Source organism: Artibeus jamaicensis, unplaced genomic scaffold (genome assembly GCF_021234435.1).
Source record: "Artibeus jamaicensis isolate MK-2021 breed Jamaican fruit bat unplaced genomic scaffold, CSHL_Jam_final contig_685, whole genome shotgun sequence".
Classification (NCBI taxonomy): domain Eukaryota; kingdom Metazoa; phylum Chordata; class Mammalia; order Chiroptera; family Phyllostomidae; genus Artibeus; species Artibeus jamaicensis.
The window spans coordinates 17,909,987-17,924,350 of NW_026521924.1; the positions used below are offsets into that span (position 1 = coordinate 17,909,987).

At 40.6% G+C, this 14,364-nt stretch overlaps 1 protein-coding gene across 2 annotated transcripts in view; it reads right to left on the minus strand.

The window, feature by feature from the left end:
- Positions 1–4,470, minus strand: part of TRPC4AP (transient receptor potential cation channel subfamily C member 4 associated protein) — a 76,707-nt gene extending 72,237 nt beyond the window's left edge. The window contains exon 1 of one of the 2 annotated variants that reach the window (XM_053671338.1): positions 4,256–4,470. In XM_053671338.1, coding sequence (XP_053527313.1) covers positions 4,256–4,423 — 168 coding nt within the window. In that variant the 5' untranslated portion in view covers positions 4,424–4,470. The remainder of the gene's footprint in view (positions 1–4,255) is intronic. The other variant, XM_053671337.1, reaches the window with a different exon arrangement.
- Between the last annotated feature and the right edge of the window lie 9,894 nt (positions 4,471–14,364).

A 14,364-nucleotide genomic window follows, 5' to 3' on the forward strand; every position in this document is an offset into this window, starting at 1 on the left:
TACCTCAAATATAAAGCACAAGGAAATAGCTATCATAAAGGATAATTAATGAAGGTTAAATTCCGTTAGGTTTCTCTGATGACAAATGGGAACCATGAATACTTGTATCAACTTTAATAGGATTTGTTTTGTTTCAATAAAATTAGGAGTGAATTTTATGGCCTGTGATTATGAAAACTTCCTGTTAAGATTCCTTACATTTATATATATGCTTTTTAAAGACTTTACTTATTTTTAGAGAGAGGGAAAGAGAGGCAGAAAAACATCCATCGCTGCCTCTCGTATCCCGGGCATTGCCCTGACCAGGAATCAAACCGGCAACTGCTTAGCAGGATGACACCCAACCAACTGAGCCACACAAGCCAGGGTAATATTCACATTTTTAATTTATGAGAATTTATCCCATCCAGGAGTTTTTTTAGTATCAAATTACCCTTGACAGGCAAGGAAAGATTATATTTGACTTAAATCCCTAAGGTAGCCCAAATACTAATGCTTATTAAAATAAAGTTAAAACAAGTAGTACCTATTGAAATATTTTTTTTAAGGGAGGAGTCCATCTAAGGGGAAAAAATGAAGTTACACTCAGGAAAACAGTAATTTCAATATGCTAATCATCATCAAGGAAACAATGACTGGCATTTAGAAACCAGAACAAGGATGTCCTAACCCAGGAGTATCTGAAGGAGTATCTCTAGGGGTGCTGGATATGACCTGTATTAGTTACTCTGCCTTGGAGTCTAGGATTTACCTAGTCTACCCCTTCCCATCAACTCCTACCGATCATGCAGGGTCTTGTACTTCCATGGTAAGAAACCTGGATTTGATTCCAACTACAATGGGACAGCCTTGGAGGGTTTTAAGCAGGAGATTTCTAAGATCTGATGTGCTTTACAGATAAGTATGAACAGACTCTGTAAATGCTAAAGCATCATGCCAGTATATTTTATTACCTGGACAGAGGGCAAATTGAAAGGGAAATGGAAATAAGGCGCACTACAATCTAAGTAGGACAGGCCCATTCTAAACCATGTGGCCAGGAGTCTTTTTCCAGGCTTCTCTGAAGTTCCATTTAGGGAACTGGGCAAGGCTTGAGAAAGATCAGGTTTGGTAAAAGAGGACTAAGGTATTTTTGACATATTAAGTTTGAGAGACCCATTAGATATCTAACTGGAGAAGCTGTTGGATATACTCATCTGGAGTAAACAGGAAAACTCAGGATGGAAATACAGTTTTAGGATCCATCAGAATATAGAGTGTTCGTTAAAAACAATATTCACTAAACTTTACAGCATGATTATTGTGTTTTGGACATGATTTTAGGTGCTTTATATGTATTAACTCACTTGTTCCTAACCTTAGGATGTTAGTCCCCAGGACTGTCCCTATTTTACAAATGAACAAACTGAGACATAAAGCAATTAAGCAACTTGCCCAGAGACACATAGCAAGCATGTATCGGAGCAGAGACTCAAACCTAGGTAATCTGATTCCAGAATTCTTTAAAGTCACAGGACTATTTGGGAATGCAGACAGAACAGGACTGAGCAGAAGGAAGACTCTGCCCTCATAAACAGTACATATTTCAGTTCAATTTACTGAGACCTGAGTACCTGTCGAGTGCCTGGCGCCGTTTCTGCCTCTGCAGATGCTAAGAAAAAATAAGACAACGTCCCTCAAGAAGCCCAGTCTAATAGCTACAACCTGACAGCAACTATTTAATGGATATGTACTATGTGCCATACACTTTCCAAGCATTTTATACATATTATTTCACTTACTCCTCCCAACAACACTATCAGGTAGATGTTATTGCCATTTTAGAAATAAGGAAACTGAAGTAAATAATATAATGTAGGTCACTCAGCTAGTGGCAGAACTAGGGTTCAATCCAGGTCCATCCCGCACATCTGGTCTTTTCCAAGGATTTCCTGTTATATGCTACAACATGGATGAAACTTGAAGACATTATTCTAAGTGAATGATCCACTTATATGAGGTAACTAAAGTAACCAAATTCATAGAAACAGAAAGTCATATAAATGGTGGTTGATTACCAGAGGCTGGGGGAGAGGGGCAGAGGGGGGAGTTATTTAATAGGCACTGCATTTCAGATTTGTAAGATAAAAAAATTCTGGAGAGCTGTTTCACAACAATGTGAATATACTTAACACTGCTGAACTGTACACTTAAAATCATTAAGATGGTCAACTTTACATTATATATTTTTAAGCACAATTAAAATTTTTCCCCTGAAATCTGGTCTTTCCCAGTATACCACAAACCATAAGACATGCTTACTATGCACAGAAATACCTGTGAATAACTAATTTATTCTGCGACTGTGAGGGACAGAGGAGGAGGGAGGTGTGGCAAGGAAGACTTTACAAGGAAAGTTACCAAGAAAGGATACATTTGAAAGATAAAGTTCCCTCCCTACTTTATCCTCACTAGCGCTCTGGGAAGGTGTCTATCTCAACATCGGAAGTAGCTCCTACACCTATATACAACTATTGATCACCACAATAACCAGCCTAAACCAATATTCCTGCAGCCCTCTGGCCAGTGAGCTCCTCCAGTCTCCTCCCATTCCAAGTCATCCAACACTGAAAACAGTAAGGGCCCAAAACTCCTTCATTCATTATGCTAAAGAACTCCCGTGGCTCCCTAATGCCCTCAGAACATAGATGATTATCAAGACGGTGGTTAGGGGCAAATTATCCCCTTAGTTTTCTCAGCTGTTTTAAGGGGTGAGCGCTGACACCAAATTCAAAAGAGGGATGATTAAATAAAAACATTGTGTACCTTGCACAATGCTGCAGCCAAAGTACTGCATCTGATCAGTGAAGGTGAGTTAGTTCCCTTTCTGCCTGTCCCTAATACCCAGCTCAGTAAGGTATTTTAGTTTTTTTCCAGGATCGTCTCAAGACAGAGAATGCCAGTGGGGAAAAAGTTACTCATCTATGCTTATCCCAATGTCCAGGAAAATACTGCTCACCAGCACTGCTACTTCATCTGTAAACCTCCAAAGAGACCACTTGATCTTTATTTTACTCTGTCCTTTTAATCACACAAGTAATACTGAAATGTTTCAAGATTAACATACATATATAATTATACTATGAAAGTCTCAGTATACTTCCATTTTCTCCTCCATCTACACAATTGCCACTGCACTCCCACCAACGACTTCTTAACTTACTCCTGTATCCTTCAAAAGTTTCTTTATGCAAAAACTGTCTTTAAATTAAGCTGATGCTTAACAGGTGTATTGAACACGTAAGTTCTGAGAACACGGAGGGGGAAGGGAAGGAGGAAGAAGCCTAGGTTATCCTGCTTTACCCTAAAGCAATGGCCTTGTCCATTCAAAAAAAAAACAAAACCAATAATATATTGGGCACCACTAGATACCCAATATAGCATTATTACCTGATTACTCTTCTACCCTTACTATGCACCAGAAATGCACTTAACGCTTTGCACAGTTGTCTCCTTTGACCCTCAAAACACCTTAAGAGATAGGCTACTGATTATTATCTACATTTTACAAATGGGGAAACTAAGGCACAGAAAAGAACTTGCCCAAGCAAGAGAGAGCAGCAAGGCCTGCTCTCCAGAATTCTCACTCTTAACCATGACGCTCTACATTGGCAAAACAGATCCAGTCCCTGCACCCGCTGTAGAATAGCCTAATGTGAGACACTGGCGAGAAAAACGGGTAGACAACAAAGAAATATTTAATTACACACTAAGAAAGTAATGTGAACGTAACAAATTCAGGGCTGTGACTGAGTAACAATGGGGCCCTACGAGGGGAGGGGGGTCCAGAAAAGGCCTCTCTGAGAGGATGACATATGATAAGCTTAAGAACCGTTTGGGGACTGCAATGATGACCCACCGCCCAGTTCACATGGAGAAACTCGAAGTACGCAGAGACTAAAGCAAACTCGCCCAGGGTCCCCCAGACGTGTAGACGTGGCGCAGAGAATGCAGGATCCAGGAGCTGGGCCCAGGGCTTGTACACGCCATTAATGCCTGCTGCAGCCCAGCGCCGCTCGGCCCCTTACCAGGGGCCTGTACACGGGCGCTGCCCACCACCCTACCGCGGCTGACAGCGTCTGTGCAGCCCACAGGGTGGTCTCGCGGTGGGCCAAGGGGGGTCGCGCCCATACTGCGGCGGCCCGGAAAGGCCTCTTCCCCGGCCCCCCGCCAGCTCCCGCCTGGTCCGCCCCGCCCCTCCGGGCCGGCTTCGTACCTGCACGGCTCGGACCAGGCCCCGGCCGGTCAGCTGGCCCTGCCGCAGCTGCAGCAGAATGTTAGCGGGCCGCGGCCGGCCGCCCCATCCGCCCCAAGCCGCAACCGTTGCCGCCGCCCATCGCCCTCGGCCGGCCCCAGACCCAGCAGCCGCCGGCGCCGCCGCCATGTCTCCTCGTCCGACAAACAGGAAGCAAGCGGCCCCAGGGCCGCGGAGATTTCTATGGGGCAGCAGATGGGTCCCCGCAGCGCCCCCAGCGGACCTTCGGCGAAGGCACAAGCCGCGTGGCAGCGACCGTGTGCGCCGCGAGGGTTGCTGGGAAATGTAGTCTTGGTCTCCAGCAGAGCAGGTGCGAAGAGGGCTTTTCTGCACCAGTTGTTTTTCAGGATCTTGGATCCCATGTCTAGGCGAGGTCCCCCAGGTCAAGGTCGAGGCCTGCGCGCGCACTCTCCCATTTCTTGTCTCTTTGGGGAGTTTACAGCTACCTGGCCTGGAAAAGATCCTGGGCTCTAGGCCAGGAACGAAGCCACTCGGTCTAACTCTTGCCTGCCTCTTTGCCCTTGACCCACCGCGGACCTCAACATCCTGCGCGTCAATTTCCTCGTTAGTTCAGTCAATAACTGGTTCCTGGGAGCCTATTCAACCAATAAATAGTTCTTAGGGGCCTGCTCTGCACCGGGCACCGAGCAAGTCACTAAAAATAGTGGAGAGCAGAGCAGACAGACTAAGTAGGTCCCTGTTTTAGAATGCAGGTTACACGGGAAGACAGCAAATCTACACACAAATAGCCTTTATATTCAAGCAATAGCACAATAACGGGGTAATTTGTGACACTGGATAGATTGTCAAGTTAAACGAAATGATGGAAGAAAAAAAGATTGTTAAATTGCGATATCATATTCTGTTGGAGGAAATTTGTTCTGATTTAACCCACCAGATAGTATGTTCTCTCTACTCCGAGTCCACGAGATCATTCCTTTGGCAAATTTCTGTGACCACGTTGCTCCCTTCTCTTTTCCTTTCCTGGGAGGGGTCTTATAAATGAAAGTAGAATGCTGGGTATGATGCAATAAGGAATGACGGAGACTGTGGCTCATAAATTATCACCCAAACTAGAACATTTTAAGAATGAAAGGATGGTGTTAATTTACACTGGGACAGCAGGCATATATGGGGACTGTCAGAGAAAAACTGGGATTATGGTCTCCACCTTCATGCCCACTTAAAATGAGTGGTCTCTATTGCCTCAAGTTGTTGCAGGATCTTCTCATTTTTCCAGAAAAAAAAAACAAAAATCTGGGTTATTATGTGAAATTCCCCAATTTTGAAAATTCCACAAGCCAAATAAATCCCCATATCTTTGTGACCCCTGAAACAGGGAGACCAGAAGGGATCCAGGTATACTTGAAGTTTAGTATGTGGTTAGGGAGGTATTTCGAATCAACGGGGAAAGAATAAAGGTTAGATCTTTAATTTTGCACCAAAAGCTAAAATAAATCTCAGACATATTAAAGGCTATATAACAAAATCAAAGTGTAGTTCTAAAACTGGATTGTGATGATGTTATACAACTCAAAACATCATTGGATTGTACATTCAAAATGGATGAATTTTAAGTAAATTATACTTCAGTGAAGCTGTTAAAATCAGTTTATAAAATTGGTAGAAAAGAATCTATGAAAATACTTTTGGAGGTAGAAATGATCCTTTCAGTCATAAAACTCAGAAGTCATGAAAGTAAAAGATTGACAAGTTCGACCTCAACAACAACAAAACCCTCTGTATAGGACACTATAAACAACCATAAAAGACAAGTACTATTCTGGGAAAGAGTCAATATGCAGAACTTTCGAAGAACTTATTGTACCCTCTGCTTGAAGTTCTCATCCCCAGGAAGTTCTCTAATTGGCTTGCTTCTGCACGTACTCCAGGTTTATGTTCAAGGAGAGACTTCCCTGGACCAACCATATAAAATAGCATCCCTTACCCTCTCCATTATATTACATGGTTTGTTTGTTTGTTTGTTTGTTTGTTTGTTTTTGTAGCACTGCCTTCACCACCAGACATATAGCCCTTTACTTTCTGTACCCCTTTGCCCTGACTGGAGTATAATTTTGGTCTGCTTTGTTTCATTGCTGCATTGATCTCCAGCACCTAAGATAGTACTTGGCACATAATAGGTGATCAATATGTGTTAATTGGCTTGATGAATTAATAAATAGATGCATGAACTCCTACAAAACTACAAGGAAAAGCCAAACAACTCAACAGAAAAACAGGTATAAAGAAACAGGCAATTCACAGAAGAAAAATAAATGGCCAGTAAATGTATAAAAAGATACCCATCCTCAATTTTACTAATAGTAGAATACTGATGGTGAGAACATAAATTGATATGCTTTTACAGAAAGCAATGTTTTAGTAATATGAATTAAGTCATAAAGAAATCCAAACTTTTTGACTCAATAATTACTCCTTTAGAAATATATCCTAATGATACTATTTGATAGGATGATGACTTGGATGCAAAAATGCTTATCGTATTATTTGTGATAGCAAAACAGGAACACTGTAAAACATAAAATAGGATCATTGTAAATAAATTCTAGTATTTCAATATAATGGAATATTTGAGCAATCAGCTATTATTTAGTAAATAAAATAATATTTCAAATAAAATTAAACATGCAATCCTTTTTATGTGCTTCTAGGAATTTATGTTTTAGCAATAGGTAAACAAGCATACCAAGATGTATTACTAAAATCTGCAGTGAGGTATTAATATATCAATATACCGAAAGCAACCTAAATATCCATCAGTAGGCAACTGGTTAAATGAACCCTGGTCCATCTCCACAGTGGAATACAATGCAGACACTGAATAGGAATAGGACCCATGCACACCCCAATATGGGAAGATGTTCATGACCCAGTTAAGTGAAAAAAGCTCATGGAAGACACCAGGATGTGTTACGTCATCCAATTGGTATAAAAATTATCTACTTACATATTGCATTTATACCTATATTACAAAATCTGGAAGATTATGCACAAAATAGTAAAAGGCAAATACTACTGAAGAATGGAATAAGGAGGTGGGGGTGGAATGTTCCTTTTCCTAACCTTTTCTGAAATTGATTTGGAGAGAGGGGAAAAAGGGGAAGAGAGAGGGAGAGATGGAGACAAAGAGACACTGATTTGTTGTTCCACTTACTCATGCATTCATTGGTTGACTGTTGTCCATTCCCTGACTGGGGATCAAACCCACAACCTTGGCATATTGGGACGATGCTCTAACCAACTGAGCCACCTGGCCAGGGCTGTTTTCCTAACTTTTATACTATTACATATTTGCATTTTATTATAAACATCTATAACTTCAATACTTTTTTAAAATTTAAATTATATATATAATTTATATATACATATATATGTATACATATACATATATACATATATGTGTGTGTGTGTGTATATATATATATATATATACACACACATACCTGGATGGAAAGAAAAGTAAAGCAAGTTATAAAGGAATAAGTGTATTATGATCCTATTAATGTATAATTAGACATTCCTACCCTATGTGGTTATATGCACAGGATTACCTGAAAGAAAAGTCATCTAAAATTGTCAACTCTGATTATCAAATGTAAATAGATTCTAACTTCATTAATATTTTTCATAATTTTTTACACAGGCCCTGTATCATTTTTAAACTCAGGGGAAAAAATATCTTCTAATGTTGGAAATTAAGGAAAAAAGAAAGGGATACGAAGCTAAGCGCCCCCAAGCTGTCTGGCTGGAAACCAGCTTTCCCGGGGCAGTTGCAGCCCCGGGATTCCACTCAGAGCTGGTCCTGAGGCCGTCGCTCTTGTCCCAGCGAGGAAGAAGGATCCTCGTGAGTTTACAGTCCATATGGCCCTCCATGTTTCCTGTGGCATTCATGGTGGGGCCAAGTCTTCCCACCTCAGCTTTGACCCAACTAGAGACATCCCATTCCCATTCCTAAATTAGTAACTTCCTCAGTCCAGCCTGGCTCAGGCACTCCGCAAAGCTGGTGACTCACTGAGGCAAAAATTATTACGTAGAATTCAGGCATTGAGGTCATTATGTGACTAGCAAGTAAGGAAATAGATTTCCAGACACCTCTATGTAAAGACAGTTTTTTTTACTTCATCTCTGTCCTGCCGACCTTTTCCATAGAAAGCACAGGAGTGTCTCTGACCACCAGAGGGCATAGTACCCCTCCCATAAGCCACTTGATGTTAATTTTGGGTCAGCAATAAAAAAAAAAAAACACGAAGCTCCTACACCGACTATTTTTTTTCACGATAATCCCAAATGACTTAACCAAATATGCTGATGTTAGAGTATATTACTTCTTATACATGAACTACTAAACTCATCTCAGCTGGACAGATGGATTACCTGGTGTAATTTTTTTAATCATTTTTTTTCTATTATAGAAAACACATTTCAATCAAAGCAACTAGCAGTTATATTCCAACCATAGAAGCAACTGTCTCATGTGACCAAGTATTGTCTTGTGGTGTTATTTTGTACAATTACCTTTTTTCATACTACATTTCTAATGTACAACCTTTCAATGATCTGTTTCAAGAACGTCCGTTGAGTTTCATCTTATGCGTCAGGCACTGTGGCAGGTGTTAAAGATACAGAACTAAATAAATGAAACAACAGTCCCTGACCTCGTGGAGCTTCTAAACTCTTGTTTAAGACCCAGCTTCATTGAGCGCTTATCATTGGCCAGACACTTCATTTGCATTATCTTATTTTCCCTCAGCTTTTATAGGGAAAACTTTCAAAGCCACAGAAAAGTTGAAAGAATAGTACTAAAATACTTCTAAACCCTTTGCTTGGACTCACCGATTGTTAACATTGTTTTATCTTTATTATTTATTCTCTGTGTGTGTGTATATGTATATTGTGTATACATACATATATCTACATGTGTACAGACATACTTGTATATGTGTTGGTCTGTCTGGGAAGTATCCAGCCATGTACTATGAAAAATAGACACATTTCTTTTTTAAAAAATTTTATTTAATTGCCCTGGCTGGTATGGCTCAGTGGATTGAGCACAGGCCTGCGAACCAGAGTATCACGGTTTGACTCCTGGTCAGGGCATATGCGGGGGTTGCGGGCCAGTTCCCAGCAAGGGCGCATGGGGGGCAACCATACATTGGTGTTTCTCGCCCTCTCTCCTTCCCTTCCTCTCTAAAGATGGATAAATAAAATCTTTATTAAAAAATAAATAAATAAATAAATAAATTTAATTATTGTTCAAGTATAGTTTTCTGTTTTTTACTCCCATCCCAGCCCACCCCCTCGCATTTCCACCCCCCTTAGTTGTTGTCCGTGTGTCCTTTATACTAGTTCCTGTAAATCCTTCCCCTTTTTCCCCTGAAATTCCCTCCCCTCTCCCCTTTGGTCACTGTCCCCTTGTTCTCTATTTCAGTGTGTTTGTTTTTATTTTGCTTGCTTGTTTGTTTTATTGTTTAGCTTCCTGTTAAAGTGAGATCATATGGTATTTGTCTTTCAACACCTGGCTTATTTCACTCAGCATAATACTTTCCAGTTCCATCCATGCTGTTGCAAAGGGTAGAGCTCCTTCTTTCTTTATGCTGCATAGAATTCCATTGTGTATGTGTACCATAATTTTTTGATCCATTCATTTACTGATGGGCACCTAGGTTGCTTCCAGCTCTTGGCTACTGTAAATTGTGCTGCTATGAACATTGGGGTGCATAGGTTCTTTTGGATTGATGTTTCAGGGTTCTTAGAATATAATCCCAGCAGTGGAATTGCTGGGTCAAAAGGCAGGTCCATTTTTAGTTTTCTGAGAAAATTCCATACTGTTTTCCATAGTGGTTGTACCAGTCTGCAATCCATCAACAATGGATTAGGGTCCCCTTTTCCCCACAACCTCTCCAACACTTGTTGTTTGTTGCTTTTTTTATGGTGGCCATTCCAACCGGTGTGAAGTGGTATCTCATTGTGGTTTTAATTTGCATCTCTCTGATAGCTAATGATATTGAGCATCTTTTCATGTGTCCCTGGATCTTCTGTATGTCCTCTTTGGAGAAATGTCTGTTTAAGTCCTTTTCTCATTTTTTAATTGGGTTAGATGTCTTCTTAGAGTGGAGTCATGCAAGTTCTTTGTATATTTTGGAGATTAAACCTCTGTCTGAGGTATCATTGGCAAATATGTTTTCCCATACAGTTGGATCTCTTTTCATTTTAATACTGTTTTCTTTAGCCATACAAAAGCTTTTAATTTTGATGAGATCCCATTTGTTTATTTTTTCCTTTATGTACCTTGCTCTGGGGGACATAGCAGTAAAAAGTTGCTGCGTGGAATATCTGAGATTTTCTTACCAGTGTTCTCCTCTAGGACTTTAATGGTGTCATAGCTTATATTTAAGTCTTTTATCCACCTTGAATTTATTTTGGTGTATGGTGTAAGTTGGTGCTCAAGTTTCATTTTTTTTGTACATAGCTGTCCAGTTCTCCCAACACCATTTGTTGAAGAGGCTATTATTAGTCCATTTTATGTTGCTGCCCCCTTTGTCGAATTTTAATTGGCCATAGAGATTTGGGTTTATTTCTGGGCTCTCTGTTCTGTTCCATTGGTCTATGTGCCTCTTTTTATGCCAGTACCAGGCTGTTTTGATTACAGTGGCCTTGTAATACAGTTTGGTATCAGGTATTGTTATCCCTCCTACTTTGTTCTTGTTTCTCAAAATTGCAGCTGCTATTCGGGGTCATTTATGGTTCCATATAAATTTTTGAAGTGTTTGTTCTGTCTGTGAAATACGTCATTGGTACTTGAATAGGTATTGCATCGAATCTGTAAATTGCTTCGGGTAGTATGTACCAGTCATGTACTATGAAAAATAGAGACATTTCTTGAAGAAGATACAAGATACATTCTATGGTAGATTGCCCATAGTCAATAACACCTCAGTCCCCTTCAAAGTAGGTACCTTGGGACCTCACACAGTTCTCTCAATAGCCATCAGTTGCCCCATTGTATTTTTCTAAATCCCATCAACAGTCTGAAATTTCTTCCCTTTCAAAGGTGATTTCGGTTTGGGGAAAAGCCAGAAGTCACAGGGCACCAAATCTGGGCTCTAGTGAGGCTGAATCACCTGGGAGAGTTGATGTTTCACAAAAAAAAACTTCATGAGACATGACACGTGAACAGGCGCATTGTCATGATGAAGCTGCCAATCACCAGCTGCCCTAGCTGTGAGCTTCTGAATCATCTGAGTAGTTTCTATGGAGGAATGTTGAAACTTCACACAAAATTTAATACAGATTCATTGCTCTACTTGCTCAGTCATTTTTGATTCAACAGCCCCACAGGATACCTGCTCACTCATGGTGTCTACCGCCCCCACTGACTAGTACAGTCATTTTTCATGTATGCACATGCCAGTCCACTCTCTTTAGCTGCCAGGTTACACTGATGTCGCACAAACCATTCTCGTTATATTCACAATGGTTGGACTTTTCCCAACCATATATATATGTGGTACATATGGTATGGTGTATATATATGTGTAGAAATGGTATCTAGCTTTCGCTCTGCATAATGTTCTTGAGATTCATCCACAGTCCATGTGTCAGTGCCACTTTTTACTGCTGGGAAGCATTTCATCGTAGGAATATGCACAATTTGTTATCCATTCTCCTTTTGATGGGTATTTCTGAGTTATTTCTAGTCTGGAGTTATTACAAATAATGCTACTTTGAATGCTCCCATACAAGTTTTTGAGATGTATATTTTCATTTCTCTTTCTTTTTGATGCTCAAATTGTCACTAGTTTGACCAGCCATAGTCCTTTCAAGCCGGTTTCTTGTCCTTTTGATATCTTCTGGGACAGTATTAATTTTCAACAGTGCTTATGAGACTAGAACTTGTCCAACTATGGGATATGATCTGAATTCAGAAAATAGAGTCACTCAAGACCTCTGCCCCAGTCACCACAGAGGTGAGCTCTTCCCTCACTTCCATAGCCAGTCATCCCTTAACCTACAACAGTAGTTCTTAGCATTGTGGGGAGACTGAGGACACTTTCAAGATGAAAGTTTAACCCCTTTCTCCCCAAAGGATGTGTGCATGTGTGTGCACGTGTTCAGGCACACACACACAGATTCACCACAGGGTTCTCAGACTGCTATGGCGGCCTCCAAACTAATTGTCTTAAAGTTTGCTCACTGAATACCAACTATGTATCAGAATTATGCTAGAAACGCAAAGGGAAGGAGAAATTAAAAAATACTTTCTACGTGTGTTTCAGACACCGTTGAGTCATGTCATATCAACAAAGAGGCATCAAATAGGGAGTTCAGAAACTAGCAAACAAATTATCACAGCAAAATGGAATATAGTCACACCTTGGTTCTTGTCAGCTTCAGAACCTTTCAAGCCCTGTATTCGTCACATGTCGAGGAGAAAAAGATGTTTCAGTACTTGGCGCCTGCTTGGAACTCCTCGCACTTGCTAGAACTTGTGAGTCACGACACCACCCTGCAAGAGAAAATGCTCCATCACTCGTCACTTGCTAGGTACTTGGTTTCAGCCCTGGTCATGAGTTCTGGAAGGAGTGAACGATGAGCACTGAGGTACCACAGTATGTGCAATTATAAATAAAGACATGTGGTCGATAAGTTTCATTCATTCACCAAATATTTGCTGGACACTTACTTTGTGCAGGCAATGCCCTAGGATTTGGGAATACATTTGAGAATGGTTTGTACCTTGTAGGGACCAGAATCTAGTAGAGGAAGACAGATTAACAAGCAGTTAAAAGTCTGGCTCCAATCCACACAAACGTCATAGCCTTAAACAAGTTACCTAATTTTCTGAAGCCTTAACTTCCTTAGCTGTAAATGGAGAAGAAAGCAGTACCTAGTCTCAATGGATTGTTCTGAGTAACATATGAGATAATAGACACAAAGCACTTGACACAGGACCTGGCACAAAGTCAGCACTAAAAAATTCACTGCTATTATTACATTACTTTAGCATATAAGTTTTCTGTTCAGAAATATGTAAAATGCAAGGGCTAGTTTAACTGGCATTTTCTTAAGTCTCTGATAGGCATGCCCAACCTGTGGCCCATGGGCCACCTGCAGCCCAAGGTGGCCGTGAATATGGCCCAACACAAAATCATAAATTTACTTAAAACATTACAATTTTTTTTTGTGATTATACATCTCGATATATTTCATGTGTGGCCCAAGACAACTCCTCCTTCCTGCAAAGCCCAGAGAGACACCAAAAGCTTGGACACCCCAATCCAGCTCTATCCCTGGATACTCAACCCCGATTCCCACAGTTCCTCCACATGCTCGCTCTGTTCTGGGAGGAAATCCTTAGAGGCCCCTCTCTTGCTGAGGGTGAGATTCCCCAACCCATTTGCAGACAAAGTTCCTCCCCTTTCCACACTCTGGGAGTACTTCTGGTCAGACTCTTACAACTTAACCCTGGCTCACAACCGCAAGCCTCTTTAGTATTGTTTTTGTAATTAATTCTAGAGGTTTCTTTCCTTCCTAGGTAGATTGCATCGGATTTTCCTGTTAACACAGATCTAATTCAAGACACATTCCAAGCCTCATTTCCTCAAATTGTATAAAGTTGCAAAGGCTTGATCTCTTTTTGGAATGGAAACAATCCACAAAGTGTGTTGTTGTTGTTTTTTTAAAGAAAAAAAAAATTGAAGTAAAAGTTGTTGCCTCTGAGTGTACTACAGTTCTTGGGAACCTCCTCGCAGGTAATAAATTAAAATTCTCTGGTGAATTCAGATCTTACAAATAACGCAAAGCCCTTCTCAGTAGAGCTTGATAAATAAGTGGATGATTAATAACCATCTTCTGGGCTTGTTTCTTTTGACTTTTTACTTGGAATAATTTTGGATTTACAGAAGAGTTGCGAGGATAGTACAGACAGTTCCCTCACAACCTTCACTCAGCAGCCCCAGATATTAACTTCTTACATAACCACCGTTTTTCTGTTTGTTTTTAAACTGTAGTACAAAGAAGAGAAACCCCCAATTGCTTGTTGGCCTTCA